The 23,845-nt window shown below is 37.7% G+C and overlaps 1 protein-coding gene across 2 annotated transcripts; it reads left to right on the plus strand.

The window, feature by feature from the left end:
• Positions 1–5,286: 5,286 nt before the first annotated feature.
• LOC105248485 (ras-interacting protein RIP3-like) lies at positions 5,287–18,512 on the plus strand. Of its 2 annotated transcripts, XM_020026646.2 has the most exons (3): positions 5,287–5,397; positions 15,242–16,460; positions 16,545–18,512. In XM_020026646.2, exons 1-3 carry the CDS (start codon positions 5,380–5,382, stop codon positions 16,952–16,954), a joined length of 1,647 nt encoding a protein of 548 aa, XP_019882205.1. In that variant the 5' UTR covers positions 5,287–5,379; the 3' UTR covers positions 16,955–18,512. The 2 variants fall into 2 exon arrangements, with proteins under 2 accessions (XP_019882205.1, XP_011251601.1); XM_011253299.2 differs by having other exon boundaries at positions 15,242–18,512.
• The last annotated feature ends 5,333 nt before the right edge of the window (positions 18,513–23,845 follow it).

Below are 23,845 nucleotides of genomic sequence, written 5' to 3' on the forward strand. Positions count from 1 at the left end.
TTCCGTCAACTACTATGGAACGCGTAAAAGTCTCGTATAATGTCGGTGTAATAAAATTTCCTGATTTCACTTTTCCAATTATGCTTCTTGTTAAGCATAAAGACTTTCAATGTTCATATTTATTGAGCATAAAAAAAGACAACACTTCCGTATGTAATACCTATACTCGATTCTAAATTATCGTCCTTTGCATATTATAAGAACACGCTAAAGAAATTTGATTGAAATTGATTTTAAACCACAATAATCATAGTATAAAATACAATTGCATCGTTATTTTAAAGAAACATATTTTTATGTAAAAAAATTATTTGTTTTACACAACCACAATTTTATTCTGCTTAAAAAAAGGCATAAATTATCAAATATTTTGGATAGATATTTTATTTTTGAAGATATTCTCGGAAAGAATTCCTGTCGTAGATATTTTTAAAATTCTATCGCAATATTATTTTTCATTTCTCGATGTTCTTGTACCCGAGTATAATTAGAGACGCCTGATACAATGACAACCAAAGCCACATTGTTGCAGAAACGACTGCATGCGGTTGCGATTTTATCTTTCCTTTCTTTGACTTCCATAAAGATTGCGAAATATCGCGAGCAGAGACCAGACGGATTTCTCACAGGATAAATTCTCGTGTCGGGCAGAATCTGGCCTTTATATCTTCTTCTGCTTTTGGATTACCAAAATTACATGTTCCCACGCTCTGTTTACCGCATACGAATGGGGTTTCTCGTAATTTCGCCATAATGACGATTCGCCAAATATTTCTCGAAACATCCGTTATTTCTAGAAATATCTATCACACTATCGCGCCTTGTGTTGCACTTAACAAAGGGGAGTTCTACTTTCATTCTGAGAAAGTCTCAAGGTAAGCAAGGCCGCGTTATACTTTTCTATCTTTTTCAACGACCGATTTAGCGCAAAAATTCAACGCGCGTGTGCTATGTGAATTATATTGTAAATTCTCGATATAAAAAGCGATCTTCCTGATTCCGCAATTTCTACAAATTTTTAACTTTCGATACCTTTCGTAACGAGTAATCAGCAGAAATAAGCTTATGCAAAGACATGATAGACACTTTCCTTATCTATTAATTATAATTATATGTGTCTATCTAATTATTTATCGACTTATAATATGTAATTAATTTATTTTAAAATTTATGCTCTTGCAATTTTATGTAATTTCTGCAGCATATCTTTTTGTAGTTTTTCTCCTTTTCATTTAAAAGTACAATAATTTTATTCTTGTTTGCATTATTTATGCCGTATTACGCATTTCAAGGGTCGCATTCCAAAGTGCATAATAAATACCTTCTTTCTCTTTCCCATCACGTACTACGATTTGCAAGGTGAATACTCGCATACTCGTACATTTGCCTCGTCAACGAAGGGCATCTTTCGTATATTTATACGAAATGCAATAGTAAGAGTAAGATCGTTTTCGCGATTACAGGACAAATTGCAATAACTATCCTGGCGTCGCGCCAAATAATCGTTCACGCAATAACTTTGAAGATGCGACGCTTGCATAATAGTATTTATACATATTGATACATCGCCAGTAATAAAACCTGTTGACATTTATTTCTTGGGAAACTGAAATATTTATCGAAATAATGCTCATAATGCGATTTTAATTCTCTTATTAAAATTATTATCATTCTTATTAAACCGCAAAGTCTGGACTAACAATAATGGATTGAATGGTGAAGTAATTACGATTGTCGTGCTATAAGACTTTTTATTAATAAAGCAGGATCACGCGTGGTTTACGAGATTATACGCGCTACTCGTAACGGGCCGTTGACAGCTAGGCGAGTCACGCAAAACGTTCCATCGGATTTCAACATTAGACGACAGACTGGCAGGCTTCACCTAGCTCGATTGAATTTATGTTCCCCGTAGAAGTTGCACGAAATCTACGATAATGCAAGCATTGATGCAAGCAATCGTGACTCTCGATCGAGACTCGGAGAAAATTTGGGGAAGAAGTAATTAAAACCTCTCGTTACAATTCACAGCTTACTTATATTTATCTGAGTTACATATTCTTTTACAATTTGTTAATTTTAGGAATTTTCTAAATTTATTAATTATATTTCTATTGTTTTAATTTTTAATTTTCTGTTCAATTTGCATTTTTTAATTTATCATTTACATTATCTACAGTGCTATTATTAAGAAATGTGTATTGTTTAAATAATTCAGCTAGTTGATCGCGAAGGAAGATTTCATAACTTATAATGATAATTAATAATGATGAGTTCCACGCAAATATAACGTAAAGAGTGATATTCAGCCGAATAAATTTTTGCGTAATACCAGAAATAAAACTGATTAAATTACGAGTTTGCACGCAAGTTACGAGAGGGTAACCAAGATATGTAATGCTACCATAAAGACCGGAGTAGTGCAAGTGTGAAAATAGCAACGTGAAAATAACTTTCCCCTTCGAAAGTTTTAAGACGGTCAGCTGAGCGCCGCGAAATCCGCTCGCGATCACGTCAGGAAATGCCACAGTATTGATAATGTGAATTATATATATATATATATATATATATATATATATATATATATATGGACACCTAATCAAGATACACCTATCACGCGATATATACATATACATTCTGTATTCTATTAATAATTATAAATTATTATAAATTATTTTCTTTTTTCTTTTACGAGAGATTTTTTCTTACACATATTCGAAAATTTCATACTTTCATATATTACACACAGCTTGTCCTGAAATATGTAATGTTTTGTGAATTATATGGAAATTGTAAAAGATTATAAAAAACCGGAAAAATTTTATTTGTATAGTGTTAAAAAATATGGTAATACATGCACACCATTATTAATTATTAATAATTATTAATGATTATTTACTACAAAAAGAGAGACATACCTTAATTATTATAAATCGAGCGATTATACGAGTTTTTCATTACTTTACTAGAGCAACTTTCATTCCCGTCACGTTGTATACAGATAGATCGAGCCAAAGTTAAAGACGATCAGCTGAGCGTGCGGTAGAAAATACCGCAGCATTGATAATGAACCGAGTGTCTAGGCACGTGCCACTGCTTCGCGCGCTCCGATCCTCGCGAGAAGATGAATCAATGCCCTAAGAAGTAATAACATCGTGTGCCGGCGGCGTTGCAAACTCATCCATTCGCCTCGTCTTTCCATTGATGATAGCGAACTCGAATACTCCTCCGTCTGATTTAATGAAAGCGATTGAATACGATTTCTTCCGAGAAACCGGCTTCGCGATATGGCATAAATCTCGCGATGAAATAAGACTCTTTTATATATATGTTGCATATCTCGTTATTTATCATATCTATAAAATTTTATGACAATTTCGCAAAATTTTGAAAGCTAATTGCGATATGAAAGTGCAATTCTCGCGTGTTTATCTACTTTTATTTTGCACTTGCACGAGAGACTGTAATTAAACCTGCGGCGTAGTTGCATTTAATTATTAATATTTATAGACATTTTTTTTATTTGGAGTTGACTTTAAGATTTTTGACGGGCAATCAACACTATTTGCCATTTTCTTTTTCTTTGACAGATATGTGGAATCGATGACTATACCGATTAGTTGCCGTTCTAAGTGTTCTTTCGTCCATAATACACGAGCGAAAGCGCGCACCGTCTTCTACGCTTTAGAAAATGGTGCGAATGCTTCGCAACAACTGTAAGAAAATAGCAACATCAATTACCCTGTGATTCTCCCAAATTAATATACATCGTTCTTGCGGTACCCGAGAGACGCTAGCCACAATGTTAGCCATTCCATACGGTCTTGCCGTCACTTTCTTATTCTCGCCAGTCATATCGCATTTATGATCCAGTAGATTAGCACTTCAAAAGACTATTTCTGCCATTCTGGCAACATTCTATGCTAAAATCAGCGATATTATTAGAAAACTGCATCGCTTCTATTTTATTCAATCTCACAAAGATATTTAATGATGATCTTACAGAGATGGAAAAATAAAATTTTTTCGACCCGATTTATTATCATAAATTAACAAATTTTATAAGCAAAAATATCATTATATTTTTAATTACTAAATTTTTTTATTTATTCATTTAATTATTATTAAAGTCTTCATTATTTGCGCAATATTTGTAATTATTTGCATCGAGGAAGAGACACGTATGACATTGTAATTTTTCAGCTTTGAGTAAACCATCATAATTAGAGTATTAAAATATATATTGTGTTAAGTATCCGTTAGAACTTAAAAATTTTACAAAGTATTGTAAAGAAAGTATTAAAAATGGCTTTCATGGAACACCTATATAAGTACGAAGTCACGAATGTATCTGGAATATATCCGCTTACGTGTACAAATTTTTCTCACGACCCTGCTCGATCTAGTCTATCGCTCGATCTAAACTTTCGTACCAATCCGTTATGTGCACTCATACAATACACGTTATTTGCACGCACTTATAATTAGGCAATGTAGGATTGTGGGCTTTGAATTGATAATGATTCCGTTTTGTGAGCATTAAAAGATTGAATATTATTTTTAACAAAACTCCGATAGAACGAACAAATGTGCCACTTTGTTACATAACAATATGATTGATAATACAATTCTTAATAGCTTGCAATTTTAAATTTCGTACGGCTAATTTTAAGTGTATTATAAATATGTATTAAATATGTGTCTTAAAGTGTATTATAAATACACGATATTTCGGTCTACTAGATAGACCAATACTAAAATAATATGTCATACGGAAGTAACTTGCTACATGTTATAACATACCAGGCCGCGTCAGATGAATAATTAATACGCTAGCGTGCTGATTATATTTCTGCCAAATAGCCGGAGGATACTTATTACTTGGATGCCAACCGTCTTTCCACATATCGCACCTCAATATACGCTGACAATCTAATTTGACACGGAGCACAACGGAACGTTGCGCGCATAGAAGCGGGTTCTCACGACCCTGGCTCGATCCTAACTCCGTATCCCTTTCGGGTGTTTCGATGTGTCACCTCTTCCCGTGTCATATCTACATCTATACACGTTTGCGAGTAAGTGCGTGTCGCGCAATCGGAAAGAGATTTGGCAATGGCAGCGGGGCGCGTGCCGATTTGGCCATGGCCCCCTGTGTCCGGAATCTAATTCGCGGGTGTCGCGGCGTCGAAGAGGACGTAGCCGCTATATCCGCGGGACGACGAGGCCCCCACTATAGGCAAAAGCCTTCGTATAGGTTATAAAGGACCGAGCACCGTACTATACCGCTGCACTCTCTCAGTGAAACTCACGGAGGACCATTCCCCGACAAGTAGTAAATATATACCTCCCCCTCCTCGTTTCATCAACGCGTGCACCATGAGGATTATATTGCTGGTATGTACTAAATTATTTTATCAAAAAGCTGAGTGTGTCCTCTTTCCCCTCGATTAGCTCTTCATCTTTATAACTTTGAACATTTTATTTAGTGTTACATGTTCATAATTGTTTCATTTTTTTTCTATTATTTATCATTTATTTCATATAATATCAGTAAAATATTAAATTTGTGAGAGATTGAGATAGATAGAGAATTCTCATTGATAATATTTCAAATATATATATGTTATAATATATTGAATATTGCAATTTTTTCCAAATCTTCAGGCATATAAAACAAAAAATTCTAAATGATTTATTTAAAATTTGCAATAATTTAATATTTATAACATATCTTGTGTAATGTTATTAAATATGCTAATATTTATCTTTTAATATTTAAAAAAATTATTCAGATACAATATATTGAAACTCTAATATATACAAATTTTGATAGATTAATTAATTAAATATGTTTGTATTATTAATAAGTAATCAAATTCATATTAACATTACACTATGATATATCCACTATGTTCATTGTAAGACATCAGATTGATAAAAAACGTACCTTTTATGTTGAACCGTTAATTGTGATTTGTGACTCAGCGGCTTTTTTTTAAAAACATGGCTCGTTATCCTGTGACCTACATGAAATTAAGCATCGTTAAGGCAGAAAAGTCAGGACCTCGATAAGATCTACGTGGTTCATTATTGCAATTCGTGCGCGCGCGTGTGAAGGCACTTATAATTCATAGACGGCGCATGATTAACAACAACGGAAAGTGAATTGTGTCCGCCCACACGGTGTTCTAAATATAGCCACGAGAATTTTCGCTGGAAACCTCCCTTTTGTCGTGAACTCGTGCGAAAGGCGCGCGAGGAAAGTGTTGAATCCGAAACTGCAACTGTTTTCCCGCGAATAGTCGCGAATTAATTGTATACGCCAGGCAGTTGTTGACATCGGCAGTTACCTTAATGAACGAGCGACGTAATCTTTTGTTGAATGGGAAACAGATTCGCGCCTCGCGAAACACCCGAGCCCTGCGAGCAATAGTAGTAATCAGGTATTCTGCTCCGATTGTTACAGCCTCATTTTTCAAATCACGGCGATGCTTCTCTCGAATGTTTTACACTCATTACACGATTCTCTTGATTGATAGTGAAAGTCCTGTCTATTATATTCCGGTACATTGTTACCAAGCACGCTAGGTTTGTTATTTTCAGCCCAGGTCGGTTCGCAGACACGACATTACTTTCTTTATCCACAGCTTTTGTGACGACCAGTAAATCAAACGACATATTAGAGAGACTTTCCGAGACTAATCCAGATTTCATAGATTACGTTGGCGCATCTAAATCAAAAGCGCATAATCATCAACTATCAGGCACGTTCTTAAGCGACCTGGCGTCTCTCAAGTTCTTATGAGAATGTTTAATAATCGCTGATTTCACTCATGAACCGTGGCATAATTCGCGAATCGTGCGAAGAAATGCATAAGACTCCCGTTGGTGAATATCAACGGCGATTTCTCCAATTCCCTTCTAGCGACGTGTAACGCGATAATTAAACGCTTGTTAATCATTCATATTCATTTTCTATGCGACGTTCGTTTCCCTACAGCCGATGTTTCCTGAGCTGATCTCTCAGTGAGATGCGTTGCGATAGAGGATACGCAAACAATATCTCGCGTTTCGAATTTACATCGCCATGATGGAAACAAGATTACTCTCCAGATGCGTGCGCGTTTCATCGAAACATTTTAAATTGATCGAACCAAAAAATTGGCACGATCGTTCGATCGATCGACATAAGTGTCTGGTACGATTATTGGTACTTTCACCGATCACAAATATGGAACGTCTGTGTTTTCGCGAAACTCTTGGAAGCGATATGACACGATATCCCGTCATCGATCCAGCCAATCGAAATTCTGGATGATCAATATCGTTGATATCGAAAGCGGAAAGAGTTAAAAAATGCGTGTTTCTTGCGAGATGAATCAAGAACGGGTCCGATATGGGCGATCGTGAGAAACCGTGATGAAGATGTCAGTTTCCAATGACGCAGCTCGTCTGTCACAAAAATCGTGGCGCTTTTTCCCCGCTTTTCGAGCAAAGTCGTTCGAGCGCGATGATATGCAATGCGATTCGCGATAGAAAGACGACCTATCGCAATCGTTGTCGACGGTCCTCGTCGAGAAACCTGGTTTCCCGATGCCGTTAGAAACCCGCCGACGACGAGAATCAACAAACGGAGAAACTTCGGTAGCGCCAAATTGCGAAAGCGAGGCTAATATATATAATAGAAGCAAATCTCTCACCGGCTTTCAACGAGAATTTTTTGGCGATAAATGATTCTCGAAGACTTTGTTCTTCTATTCGCCGCAAATCCTTTGGTGCGAGTCTTAAAGGCAACACCCGAACCATTGCGAATTGTAAAGTCTCTTTGTGACCATTTTTTTAGCGTCATTATATAATAGAAAGTCAGATTGTCGCATGCTTCTTAATTATCTCAGCTTATCGCTATCCTGTCAATCCGTCCTGTCAGTTGACAGATATAAACGGGAAATACACACGAAACAAGTATACAATTTCGATGAATTCGGTTTTTGTCGCTGCAGATACGGGATAAGAAACGGTGTCATTTTTTCAAAAAAACGATGTAAGGTTTCAGCGCGAAATATTACCGTAACTATTCAGCTAATTAGCATTCTGAAGAGAGATTTCCTGTTTTTGTGCGTGGCCATGACGATATTCTTGTAGTCTCATTAGGCAGCCAGTTCAAAAGAAAATGTGAGAGCGAGAATGTATCGCAACATGAGTCTGGCAAATCCATAAATTAAGGGCATGCCGATCTTTCGAGCAGTCGTTCCTTTCGAAACGCATATGATGCCGTTGGTATTATAATTATACCCGGTGTTGTGGATGCACGCAAACGCATTAAGTTTGCCGCATAAGGCAACAAAATATTATATGGGGTAGTTTAGAAATATCGGAGATTCTTGCACATATTACTGAGATCGCGTCTAACGATAAAGATGAAACCCTCAATTACATTGATGAGGTTGCTCGATTCATTCCAAGTAGATCTTTCACGTGGAAATTTGATTGGATATATATATATATATATATATATATATATATATCACATATATTTATAATCTTTTATATTTAATATTACTTGTTAACTTGTTAATTCTTTTAATTTTAATCTCAAGATTCTAGATAATTAAAGTCTAGCTGGAATTTTATAATTATAGATTAAATTAATCTGTTTATTAATGATATGTGTATAAAAAACTTAATTCGCGAAAAATTTTCAACCTTCTATTACAAATTAAAATCTATTTGCTTCAACATTTTTGTCAAGGAATAAAAGGTCAAACGTAAATGTATGGAAAAGTATCATAAAATAAATGAGAAAAAATTAGAATATACACAAATTCAAATATCCGATATTTTTAATCTTCTTAATTGGAATATTTATTTATTCACTTTCAATTTTCCTGCAATAGCCTAAAAAGAAATTAATTGGGATATTTATTTATTCACTTTCAATTTTCCTGCGATAGCCTAAAAAGAAATGCACGAAAGCTAATTGTATGACATTCTAATGACAAAGAAAAACGAAAGTTTAAGATACGAGCGCGCAAGGCTGATTAGTCCCGTAAATGCGAATCGTTGGCGCGGTTTCCCTGGCGAGATGGAAGAAAGTGAGAGCGAATAGAACTCGATGCGGAACGCAAGTAGATCTAGCAAGTGGTCAGACCGAGCGCTCAAAAGACAAGGGCACGGACCATCGAACGGCATACCAATGCGCGCATACCGACGCCCATACGAAATGAGTCACGCGTTCACTCTCGCATGTCTCTCGCGAAATCGCTCGCCACACGTTAGGCGAACGTGTATCCCCTCGAGTCTCCCGGATTTTTCCCGAGAGCGCCGTCTTTGTTGCGCCGAGAGCGCGCGCGGCGCGCGCCAGCTGCACTTTCAAATATTTGTCCCGGCGTTTGTTACGTGAGAACAATCGCACCGACCGTTTATGACCTAGGCGCGAAGAACGGCGTTCCCTCGCCTCGTTCTCACTTCCGCCGGATACCCCTCGCCCAGGAAGGGGATGACAGGAGAGCCCGTCCGGTGTCTTCTCTCGCGCGTCGATCGCACGCGCGAGACGTCCTCGCCTCCTCCTCCTTCTCCTCCTCCACTCGAGAAAGTCGCTCCCATCGAGGCTTATGTTAGACCGGTTGAAGAAAATAACAGGCGCCTAGATAATGAAACCTGTCGGGTTGATTCTTTATGATCCACATCCTTAAGGCGTCCTCGGGGTCTCATTGATGTAATCAGAATGTTTTATATATCACTTTCGCTCGCGTGATAAATGCGTTTGTATATTTCATTGTTTTACGCCCGTTATCGTGATATCACACGTCGTAAAAGAAGATGCGAACAAAGTGTTGAAATAATAAAAAGGTCCTCTTTAAATCCTAGTGTTTTAATGATAGCAATATATATCTTTTATTATCCTTTGTTAAACTCACGATAACAATCTTATACATTTTTATCGTATTATTTACTTTGCATTTTTTCCTATTTAGATGTGTGTAATCTCTTGTAATTCCATGTGTCCAATTCCGCAACGAATCTGTCGTAAATCCTTGAGATGCAGCCATCGAAATGTTTCTTCGAGAGGCAATCTGTCAGTTGTGAATTGCGTCGATTGGAGAGAAATTACGCCACACAATACAATTATAGAAACGATGGATTATTTGGATTGCTTTCGTCATCTGTCTATCATATCGCTATTATTCGTTAACATTCTCGTGACACGGCAGATTTTTCAAGCTTATTTGATTTGCCTTTGTTACATGTATATAATAGTTATCTACTAATATTACTAGGATCAATCTGACGATTAACGCTTCAGTGGTTCCTAGATATGTGAGAAGAAATTCAATCCGCAAGGTCGAACGTCATCTCCACTCTCGCGGTTATTAATATACACTGAGAATTAATTTCTCATCATCGTCATCACCGTTCCACCTTGCGTTGGTTCTGTAAGCAATAAGCCTAGTCTGAAATTGCATCGATATAAACTTTAATTGCCGCATTAAAGTTAAATCCGAAGGCTCGACACGGATATCGCGTTTCCCTTTCAATTACCTCACCTACATCAGCCAGATTTACACTCCCATTTTTCATAATTTATCTGCCGGAAACAGCATCCTACTCTCCACGAATGTACTCTTACTTTCCACGCGGATACGTAAAAATATGATATAGAAAAAGAAGAATAGAAAATTCATATACATTCTCATAAACTTCATTAAAGTTCATGGCATCTCACGGTTACATCGTTCATTATTTTTCATTCGTTAAAAGAATCCATATTGATATCTGTACTCAGAATATATTCTTCCTGTTGCGCGTAATGCGATTAATCACGTCGAGTATGTTATATTATAGCAGACCTAATTCTCTCGTTAGTCGCCCGCTAATTACTAATTGTAACTCGGAGTTAATCAGAAATAAATTCACGATCGCTTCAGCTTCCGCCGCTTCCGGACATTTAAGCGAGGAAAGTTGCAGGCAAATTATTCTAATTACTTCCTAGTATGAAATACATGATCGAGCGGAACATTCTTTGGGAATCGGCGTCTATTGCATATGTGAATATATGCAATATGAGTTTTTGTACATGCATATACATGTGTGTGTAATAGGAAAATATGAAGAACGCATTTGTTAAGACGACAGTCCTTTTTGTTTCTCTCGAAACTGACGTGTCACCTTCACCGTGAAAGAGACCATTTCCTATTTCTTGACGCTTTTACCACTATTATATTTATTCATTAGCTTAATCGTGATCGTTTTTACAATTATATATGAAAAATATTAAACATACAAACTGAGCTATATAACAACTTCCTCCGCTTTTTTTTCGCAAAACATCCATACGAACGAGCGTGTTAGAACCACCGCTAATCATAGATCGGTAATTGGCTCTCTTGCTTGCATGATTGATCCCACGCGCGGCGCGGTATAAGGTTCTTTTATTCTCCAAAAGCCCACGATTCTAGTTGAGTAAAATGAGTACAGCTTATTATTAATCGCTTCCCGCCATCAAATTGCACTCGGCGTAAAATTGAGTGATTACGGGCCTTGATTGCAACGATTTCTATATCAGCTGTATAGTGTATAATTATTTTTCCATGACGTAACATATCAAAGATATTATTTCTTTTAATTAGATTCTATATCAAATATTTTATCTCTTTAAAATGTCAAGTCATTTGCCTCTAAGCACTTATTAACAGTAGCGCGTTTAGTAATTAATTTTTTTTGACAAATATTTTGCTTTTAATTAAATTATAATTTTATTATAATTAATTAATTAGAATTATAATGTAATTATGATTAATTAATTATTGTATAATTAGAATTATAATTTTATTATAATTTACATCTCACAATGCAAGGAGAAACAAATATCTCGTAACATTGTTCGGTAACTTGCATTTCCACGTTGCTCCTCGTTCGGGCTTTCGAAAATGTTTCGCGAAAAACATCACGGAAGTGATCGAAATCGAAGATAAGGGACTCACGCAAAGAACAAGACGTATGTTTATTAAGCGGCAAACGCGGGGATCTTGCGCGGCGCAACGATTCTTCCTTTCTCCAGACGGCTTCGGGGCTCACTTAGACAAGGCGTGGTGCGCCATAGTCGATTGCTCCCAACTGGACCGAATGTGTCTGTGCCTCTCACTGTGTATGACTGGCATGCCACGTTGATTACAGAGCCCTAACACGGCGTCACGATTTTCCTCTAACCCGGACCAGATGGAAGAGTCATTAGCCTGTACACGCTTTCAGTGGTCCGGACGGTTGTGCGCGCGTTTCGTAGATAATGACGACGTTGCAACGTCTCCTCGTCGATTTCGTCGGAACTCGAACGCTGCGTGCACCGATAATCGCGAATCAGTTTACCCTGCCGACCGAAGACCTTTCCAATTTTCAGGGAGCGCTCAGAAAAGCGTAACCAATTTCGTTCGATTCTAATCACTAGGTAGACAAAGCAATGGAGCAGTTTAATCCGATGCTCTAATGACCGGGAAAAATCACGTAAAAGTCTAGACGGAAAAACTTTCAAGTCGGCTAAAAATTTGAAAGCGACAGCGTTTGCCTCGACGATCATAATGACAGCGAGTTACGAGAGTTACGAGAGTTTCTTACACTATTTGTAGAAATTATACATATCGATTCTTGCGTGTTCTCGCGACGCTGATTAGAAGATAACGAAAGTGAGAATGTGACGAGAGACCGGATAGAATTGCATCTCTGAATAGCTAATCATCTCGCTATAATTCCTATGTTCGCGATTGAATTCGCGTCGATTGCATCGGGTTCTGGCCGAATAATCAGTTATGAGAGACAACTTTCGTATATTCCCTGATGCTTGCGACATCATCGTCGGCCCATTTATCACGTCCGCGTCGAATTCGGTCCGGTGGTGTTTCGTCAGCGAGCACCGCGAGCTGCGTCGTCGCAAGGAAAGGCGTCGGCATTTTATCACGGGGTCGTTTCGGAAATTAATCGGCGCACGCCCGAAGAGAGCATGTAGCGGCATACGGTATCATTCGAAAGTCTCAGGACGACATGGCTTCGCGTCTCAAGGACGGACCAACGCTCTCGATCGAATATTCCCGATGCGGTCATCGCGAAGATCGAACGAATCGATCTTATCGAGTATCGACACGGAATTATTTTATGCGAATATTACCTAAGAATTATTTAATATATTCACAATTATTTTCTTCATTAATAAAATTTCCTCATAAAAATGCTCGCCGACAATGAAAGGAGATTGTTTACGACTCTGATAAAAATTCAACGGCAAGATACTAATTGCGTACTCGTTATTAACAACGTCAATTAAAACGAGATGTAAATGCCTGAGAACCTAAGAGAGACTCATTAATTTTCCACGCATCATGAAAGCGTACGTACTTTAAATTCGTGTCCCTGGCTCTTTCAATTGATCCAGGATCTACCTCTATTAAAGAATATAATAAAGTTTTTTCTTCGCTATCTTTTATTACGTACTCGGAGAAGCTTAAGAGAGCTCCGGCGTTTCCTGTAGGTCATCGTTAGGTGTGGTTCCCGCCTGTCTTTTGTGCGCGTTTTGCTCTCGGCTTGGTTCAAGGAGATCCAGAAGCGGCTGGTGAGACATGCGCGCCGAGTTACGACGCTCTGAATCTGAATCTCTTTCTCTCTCACGGTAGGCACGTCGGCCGCGCTCCTGCCTCGCCCCGTATTCGGGTCAGCCGAGAAGTAGAAATTACGTAACACATGTGCGCCAAGGCGGTTCTCACCGAGAGCCGCCTTACCGGAAGTCGAGACCACGTTTTGTCAGCCGTAAGGATGCTGAGCGGTCAGCCCCGCGAGGAAAAACGCGTGAGCGTACGTAGGATACGACAAGTGAAGAGTGCCAAGCTAGCTAAATGTCGAGAGAATGTCAACGCTTAAATAATTAATCAGCCAGGCAACGAGTTTGCGCATAGAGCGACAGGGAAAAGAATCGCTCCTTGCAAAAGGAAATATATCTAGCGCAATATACATCTCTCTTTTGGCCAATTTTGGGAATTGCTCGTTTTTTCATTTTATAAAATATACTCCTGGACAAAATTAACGCATAATTTTTTTTTCATTTTTTCTTTAAAAGCTGATATTTAAATTTTAAAGAAAAATTGTAAAGAAAAAGTGGAAAAAAAAATTATGCGTTAATTTTGTGCAAGAGTATATTTACATACGAGTCGGAGATTGCAACCTAAAAAAATTTATTGACCATTAAATTGGAGAGGAATCTAAATTATTTATGTTTGCAAGATTCTCAGGAGGGCTCGAGACGAAATTTCTCGCAGCAAATTTATGGGGCCGGCGCAAAATTCAGATGTAATCTAGCGGGCTCCACCTTGTCGCCGGCCGTAAACCATTCGTGCTCGCGTTTAACAGCCGAGCGTTCGGTCGCGTTCGAGCGAACGATAAGACATTTCGCCGCGCGTACACGAGCCGCGCGTTCACCGATCCGCGAAACTCGCTCTCCCCATCTCTTCTCGCTTCCTATAAACGTATCTCCGTGATGCAGATCCGGCTTCGTGCCTGGAAACCAGACTAACCGGGGCTGGCCTACACAACCATATTCCGCCTCTGGTGGTTCCAGCAATTCTCCGATTACGTCTATCGCGTGACGCGATAAAACTACTTCCCCCTTAGCCGCGGGTAAAGAATCACGTCGACATGCGAGGGTACGCGAGCGTCTGACATGTATCGTCCACTTCTACTTAACGCCTGCTTCCATTGTTTCTCGATGCACACGAGTGCCGGTATTAAATGCCAGAATTCTTTGATTATTTCACACAATACTCTGCAATTTATTTTCTCTCGTTAGAAGTTACATGAATATATTATGTTAATTACGTATTATATTAAAAAGAATTAAAGTGTAAATCTAATTGTCTTCTTGTGATAATTAAAATGAGAGATACGATATCAGTAAAATTTTTGTTAGAGAAATTGGAAAGTTTTGGAAAGCAGATATTCTTTATACATTGATCCGAGAGACACTAATGTTCTCTATTTTAAGCAGAATATACAAAAAGGTGCAAATCGTGATTTCCACCGAAAGTTCACATCTCACTTTCCGTTTTCACTTTGCGAAGTTTCTTTAAAAACTTTAATCCAGCAGGAGCGCCGACTACTTTCTTTCGTGCGCAACACGCGTAACGTCATATCAACATGTTAATGACCACATTCCCGCGATCTCAACCTGTTTCTACTGTAATAAATCCTTCTCTATTACCAGGTAATTCCGGCGTGTTTGCTCGCTCTAACAGAAGCGCGGCGAGTGCAGATCCGGCCTCGAGCGGAATCTGAAACATATTACCAGGAACAGGACAACCAGGCGGCCGAGGACGATTTCGAAGACGTGGCGATCTATCAACCGCGCACCCGCGCGCTTCCTTCGCCTCGTTCTAAGGACGGGTTGCACGCGTCGAAGCCGCCGCCGGTGCAGACCATCAGGAACTACAACAAGGTCAACGATGACGGGTCTTTTACCTTCGGCTACGAAGCGGCCGATGGTTCTTTCAAGGAGGAGACTCGCGGCGTTGACTGCGTCGTGCGCGGAAAGTACGGCTACATCGACCCGGACGGCAACAAGAGAGAGTTTAGCTACGTTTCGGGCAACCCCTGCGACCCGAACGCGCCCAAAGACGAGGAGGAAGAGGTGCCAGAGAAGGAGGAGGAGGAAATCTCTGGACCAGCGAATTATCCTGTCGTCAGACCCGTGCAACGACCCATCCCGGTGAGACCAACATATCAGCCATCATCAACCACTCGCGCTCCGACCACGATATTCCAATCGGAATATCAGCTCGACGATGACGCGAGCCAGGAGCTGACCGAGGAAGACCTGAAGCCGCAACTGCGACCCTCGGCCTTCAGGAGACCGAGCACTCTGGTGCAAATTACACCTTCCACCGCCATTTACGAGTCCTCGCCGTCTCCCAACCCGGCCTTCTATAGACTAGCTTCCACCCCGACGGCGCAGTACCAGACCACACCGTCCCCCGTTCTCCGTGGTCAGTCCACCATCGCCTCGAACGTCTATCAGTCCCTCGAGGCGACCACTCGCCGGCCGGTGACCCGTCAGAGGCCCCAGTCGGTCGCGATAACCCCGCGGCCTCACGTCGCCCAAGTGGCCGCGCAATACGTTTCCCCCAGCAGCACCGAGCGCCCCGACAATCTTCTCTACGCCCAGACTCACCCCACGGTATCACCTCTGCGCACCACGACCACTAGCACACCCCACCTCGACTTTGCCGCCGAACTCGAGCGTTACGTGAACACGATCGGCTCGCACGTTTCCGCCAACCCCACCGCGAGACCTCAGGCTGCCCCTCAAGCCTCGCCTCAAACTTCTTCGAGAGTTAAGCTGACCGGTCAGACAACGGTCACCGCTGCAACCGCAACCGCCGCCGAGCCCATCTACCAGTCGGAACTCGTGTATGATCCCTCGACCGGTCAGTACAATACCCAGCTTTATCAGACATTGCCTCAAACTGTAGGTGACTTTAGCCTCAGTCACAAACTCCAACCGTTCGTAGCCCATCAGCCCCAGTCCCTAGTCGGTCTGCAGCAACTTCAACAGTACCAGCAGGCTCAGCGGCAGAGTCCGGTTTACAAGCAGGCCCAGTCAGCGCCCAGCCAGGCGGTGACGCAACCCCAGGAAGTGCTCTACAGAAAGCAGCAGGCACAGCTGTTCCAGCAGTCCCAGCAGCTCTACGCGCAGCAACAACGCCGCCAGCAGCAGCAGCAGCAGCAGCAGCACCAGCAGCAGCAGCAGCAGCAACAGCAGCAGCAGCAGCAACCACACAGACTGCAATTATTGGAATCGCAGAGGGATCCCCAGGCATTCTATTACGTGGCGCCTTTGAAGGCCTCCGCCAGCACCGCGTCCCTTTCAGTAGGTCAGATCGATCAGTTTCTCCGAGGTAGCCCTGCTAATAATTATTGATACGATCTGAGTTACAGCGTTGAGAATTTATTCTCGGATTCTCGAATCGTCGATACTTATCATTCGATATTATCTCGAGTCTCTCGCGAATTAAACCGAGGATCTCGAGTTGATAGATCGTAATGTTGGCCCAAGCGTATAAAGGATATTATCTATAAGCATATGCAAAATATATATTATACATAGTATATATATCACGTGCGATGGCGCTCAAGCTGAAATATATGAAGTATATTGCCGAGTGAATGGCACAAACGAGCGCTTTAATGCATGCGTTGTACGCGGGGAATGCGTGTGCAATATATTTGATATAATCGGCGCCCCGCGAGAAAGGCGCGTGAAAACAGTTGCGGTGAAAAGTAATTGCGATGCGCAAACACGGATCTAACGTCACCATCGCGTCGATTGCAGGAAACCGCGTTTCGGTGAAGCTTATTCCAACTTTATTACCACAAACGTAATTCCGTAACTTTCGCAAGGAACGTGGGATTTTCCGAAATTGTCCTTGTTCTCGATAGCTCCTTCATGCTTCGATAGCACCGTATAATGTATATATAATAGCATATTTCGCTTTTTCCCGTCCAACGCGTGTCTCGAAGCGTTTATGCTTGATATCCACTCGTCTCGGCCAACGCGCGAACGATAGATAATATTTTTATTCGTCGACGATATGCAATCGGAGAACGAAAATTAAGGAGATTCACGTATGTGATACTGGAAGGAGAAACTGGGCGCGTATGATTACATGGATCGGTGACAAAATTTGATTTTTTTTATCGTATTTGTATTTTTGAAGATTTTCGTTGAAGGATCCAACCGTTGCAAATCTTGTTTTTTTTAACACAATAATATAGATATATTTAAACGAACTTCATTTCGACAACTTGTCGTAATAATTTGGTTTAAACGAACTTCATTTCGACAACTTGTCGTAATAATTTGGTTTCATTAAAAAATAGTAAAATTTTATTTATTCGCATCTCGAGAATTAAGGCGGACCGAGATTTCTTCCGTTTTTCAGACCGATTTGCACTTCTCGTCAGTTTGTAGTATCGTGTAATGTTTATGAGGCACGTTAGAGAGAGAGTGAAAGCCAACGACCTGACGCAATACTCACGCATGTACGATGTATTACCGTAGCAATTTCTCGCAGGTCCCTAACACCGTACTTCGTAAGGGTGTCCACGATGGTTTCGCGAGACAAATGAAACATCTCGTCGCGCAGCCGCGAATTTTTTTAAGCATAACTCCGTAAGCCCAGTGTAATAATAATCGAATCGACTCGATTACAAAATGTCAATCTAACGCAGGCTTGAGTCGCATGAAACGCAATCAATGGGGATTATAAGTCAATCAAATCTATCCGTGCAATGTTTCGAGGCATTTTCAATTAAATGTTGTTATTGTATCGTATAATGCATCAAGTTGCATTATGTATGATATGTATATTCTTTATAATTGGAAAGATTAACTCAAAATTAAAAATAATCTGTTTAATTCTCGATTTGTAATCATCGTGTATGAATTTTTATTCTGAAACAATCTCATGATGCGACGTGACGAAAATTTTAATTATTAAAAAAATTTTATTTCACAATATTTTTTTCTAATTTTATTTTATTTCAATAATTTTTCCTATTTTTTTTCGAATAGATTAAAATTAAAGTTAAACTTAATATTAAAAGTTGAAAAATGCTATTTTATTATGTCTTTAAAATCCGTGATGTAAATGTGTATCTTGTTTTAACCTGGTAATAATTCCGATGTCCGATACGTTAATGTCAGTAGGAAGTATACGGCCTTTTGCAACGTGGAATTTTGCAAGCTTGCCGCGAGTAGGGTTCACCATGAGCCGACCGTCAAGGAAACCGCAATACGCTCTTATTGGCATGGTCTCGTTCGTAAGGACAACATTCTATTCGCGCCGGACTTTCTATTTGCATTCTCTGTCACAAGTGTGAGAATCGATTTGAGTTTAATGCGTTCTATGATTTGACTGTTCAATCCGCGGACATGTTTAACAAATCCGAGAAAAAACGATTATATACGTGATTTTCATCGTGATATTATAGACATTCATAATTATATATCAGATATCTATATATCATCTTTTTTAATTATATTTTAAAGATTATTTAATGCCAATAAAACTAGTTTTTCCTTATTGCGAGAAAAATTCAAGCAAGTTTGTTCAAGCAAGACTCGTTTGAAATTAATAATTTGAAAAATTTTTAATTATCAAAAGTTATTCATTCTATTTGAAGTAATGTTTTGTTCTGATATCTGATATTTGTGATAGAAAAACATCAAGTTACAGATAAAACTTTAATTAATGATATCGTACAATTCGTACTTCCCAATAAAATATAATTCGGCTTCATATTTTGGAGAAAGTTTTCGGAAAAAGATGGCTTAATCAATAATTTCGTAATTTAATCGCAATCACGTCGTTGTAATGGGCTCAAAGCGGCGGTTGTCTACTCTCATATTGTAAATAATACTTGTTAATTTTAAGGCATAGTGGCTATTTAGCAATTCATATGCATACTATTGCGCATAATCTTCGTAAAGAGGAGTTTTACGTTACAGTTGTTTTCTTTTTGTATCATTTGTGAAAGAAAAATATCACTGCGAAAGTTTGCTGCGCTGTTACTTTATTTTCCCGATTCCCAGTATCATTTACTTTCGCTCGTTGGAATATGCACTGCGAAACTGAGATATCAACACGCACGAAAAAAGATTCAAATAGAGGTATCGAATATATGTTTAATAAAATCACAACCGTGGCAAACATTCGCAATAAATGGTTTTATTTACTTTGTATTTCCGCGTTTCTTCATAAATTTGCATTTATTAGAAAGAAATAATAAGTATATAATAACTATAGAATTCCATTATATGTCATAATCGTGGCGCATTAGTATACTAATTAGTCTATTTCCACCTTTTGTGAGTTTAATATTTTAATATTAAACGCAAAAAAATAGTGAAAATAGATCAAATTAATATTTGATAATTAAGGGGATAATTAAAAATATTATTATTTGAATTTAATTTATGTCACAAATAAATCATTATTTTCAAAAAATTCGCTTATTAGGTACATTAAGAAAATTACAAATAAATTAATCTATAATCAAAATTACAAATAAATTCATCTATAATCATAATTGTATGAATTAAAAATATAAAGATGTAGCGAATTTCCTAATTTTTCTTTGATTTTATAAGAATTTCTTTGGAGTACAAGTGTCTAAGAGATCTTGAATAATCGTTATATTTGCATAAATAGAGATATTATCTCGCACGCTTTATTTCGAAATGGGCATCTTGTGGCTTAGAGGTATAGTTATACATGCGATTCTTACAAGGTAAATAGAGTACATTCTAACGAGCCGACACCCGGCGATGTGCCGTTTTTCATTTCGTGCCGCTGAATCACGCGCGGCAGGCGCTTCCGCGAGAAGAAATTAGAAAAGTGGAAAAGGCAGAGTCGTTGTGCACGATGTACATAAACGTCGTTACATCACAAACGAACGGCTACATGTTATCCACCTGCGGCGTTTTCTCCGCTCTGGTTATAAACCACGTGCCGTCGTGAAATCGCAATCAGCGCTCATAAATATGGGCGAAATTGTTCCGTTAACGCGTGTCAATATCCCACGAGTGATTCTCTATTGAAAGGATGCTTGATGAGTTAGTGATTTTAATCACAATTTTCCACATTTCGAGGATGCTTTCATTATTTCACGTCATTCTATCTAACTTGTCTTTCTATTGAAAAGGATTGTTTTCGAAAAAAATAAATTTCATATAGATTAGGTTGTATCTCTTATATATATGTTATTATATTCGCGTCACCTTACATATATAATTAGTATCGATATGCATAATGACCATGTATGAAACGTCAGTTTCGCTTGAAAGATAATCTTAATGAAATGTCAATTTCACTGCAAAGCATTTCGCAGAATTTGCACGCTTTCATAATGTCGTTAATAATAAATGTAAAACTTTTATGGCAGTTGAATATATAATAAATGTTAAATAAGCACAACGAAATTGATATTTTAATAAACAAACAAAGATATGTATTATCCGGCTCAATTTTACGAGTAAAAGAGAATTATAAACGCTTAGGTGAAAGTCATCGAAAATGAAAGGGTCGAGTGAAGTGTTAAATCAAACCAGACAACTTAGACATGATTGGCTGTAGCTAAGTATATTATCTAATTTTTGAAACATGAAAGAGTATGGATATAATCACGAGAATAAATTGGATCGATTTATTTTCAATATTGTATCGAAGATGTATCATATTTTATTACATGGCTCGTATAATAGCTAAACTTATCATTGCACAAATCAATGTATATCGAAAAATTAAAATATCTTTTCCTATCTCGCGATATATATTTTCTACTTTTATATAGCTGCATCGATATGCAATTGAATAAAAATGAATAAATTCATATTGCTATTTTTATTCGTGCTGAGATCACTTTAAACTATAATAATAAAATGTGTAACCTTGGACTCAGTTTCAATGAAACGGATATGCTGCAGATTACGGTTTATTTATCGTTTCGTGGTTAACACAAGCTGCGGATTGTTAGTGAAAGTTTCACTACTGCTTTCTAAACAGCTGTTCTCCATTTTACCGGTAGAAGATGAGCGAGACAATTGCTACTATCGTTAAACAAACGACCGCGTTATCTCTGCAATCATATGCAACTTCTATGCTTTATGAATTCATAAATATAATTTTAATGTAATTGCTATAAATAGAACTCTACCGAGAATGAATGATAAATGAGTAAAAAAATGTGTAATTATTCTCGTAATGGAATTACTCGATGAAACAACTACAGATTTAAAATCTTATTTTTTTATTCTTCAAGATTAAATCATTTCATCGCTTTTATGTTATTAAGAGGATTATAATTAAAATAAAAATAAATTTTTTTTTACAAATTTATTCATTAATATTAATAAAAATATTATTTGGAATTTTTTCACGATAATCTTATTGTAAAATTATATTAATAAAGATATTTATATTTTATATACATTTTAAAAATAAATATATCATTTTATATAAAAATCCATTGTTAAAATAAATATTTCTTTAAAGGAATTCTCTTAATATTTATATACTATATAGTCACGTTAAACGTATAATAAGCGGAAAGGTAGATCGAAGCGCCATTAACAGGTGTCAACGCGCTTTAATCATACGAAATGACAAGAGTACAGGATAGCACTTATGCGCAACATCCTCTATCCTACATGATAAATGTCAGAAGGATGTGACAACCATTCCGTTTTGTCACTCTCACGACGGATATAAATACGTAGATTGACATAATTTAATAGCGACGTTTATATCATTTATTGTTAGATGCGCTATGTGCCTGACGTGACGCTTAGCGAGCTAGCTCGCGAGAGAAACGTTACGCGAAGATGACAATTGCGATGCAATCTCCTCTGAAGTAATCCAATTACAATAATTGCGCTTCGCTTTCATTATACGCGAAGTCAGTTCCTCGTACTTGCGTTCGCGGAAAGATGAACAATACGATCGTTAACGACGATAATATTAATATACCTCATATCTCTGAAGAATCTGTCATAATTATGTTATATGATATCTCCCATTACTTAGCATGTGTAACCCAACATCAATATAATCACGCCATTTACATGTAACGAAAATAATTTCTAATTAAATTTGCGATCCAAGTTTTCTCCAGATATATATATTGCACTTTTTAAATTGCTTATAAATTACATCACTATTAATCAGAGCATTGATTTTAGAAATTTGATAAAAAATATTTATATATTTCTTTATTTTTTCTTTCTTTAGTTTCTAACAATAAGTTTTATTTTTATTTTTTAGCAATTATTATATAATATGTATACATATACGTTTAACAAAAATTCTATTTTATGATTCGATAACGGTAATCAATTATGTAAAAAATGCTTTTAACTTGTAATTACAGCATAGTTCCTGATGCATTTCATCACGCTGTACAATGCCGTATGGAAGGCAGTATGTACGAGGCGTTGCACATCATGACATCAATGAGTCAGTACCAACACGTAAGAATTAGTTCATTACTCATGATAAAATATGCATTTGGGACGAGAAAACAGTTTGCAATGACTTAGTACTTCTTCGGCTAGATAGAAGTAATGAATCTAAAATTATAAAAGAATGTGTTCGCATGCGTGATACAATAAGACAGTAAGATTAATTCTTAGAAATATATCTTTATACCATCTCACCGTTGCTGTAATTAGTACTTTTCTATTATAGAAATATAAATATAAACCAAAATTTGAGACTAAAATATTTGATAAATTGGATATAAAAAATGTATGATATCATAGATTTATTTTAATTTATAATTATCAAAAATTCTTAATTCTTATTCCATAGGATCTTTAATAATTTAAAATTAAATTTAACATTTGCACTTTATAAACTTGTATTGTAATATAATATTGTATATAATGTTATATATAATATTGTATTTGCATCATCTTAATATTGATAGCAAATAATCCGATTACGTATTAAAATGCGTTTTGCAATATCTATTCGCGGTACGTTTTGGCATGTTCAAATTATAATTACACGTTACATAATAAGAAACATGATATGATTTCAGTGAATTTTCAGCATTGTTTGTAGCCGAAAACAAATTTGTAGTTTCCACGGCCATAATGTAAGACCTTTCGTATGTAACGAAATAGGTGTGTCAGTCGAAATATAACCGAGATATGGCTAACTGGTAATTGCGATACAATTAACTTTGTACCCACTGCTTACTTCCAAAAAAATTAATATGCGATTATTTAGTTATTTTAAAGCGCGCTTAT

The sequence above is a fragment of the Camponotus floridanus genome, unplaced genomic scaffold (assembly GCF_003227725.1).
Source record: "Camponotus floridanus strain SB8 unplaced genomic scaffold, Cflo_v7.5 scaffold98, whole genome shotgun sequence".
Taxonomy (NCBI): domain Eukaryota; kingdom Metazoa; phylum Arthropoda; class Insecta; order Hymenoptera; family Formicidae; genus Camponotus; species Camponotus floridanus.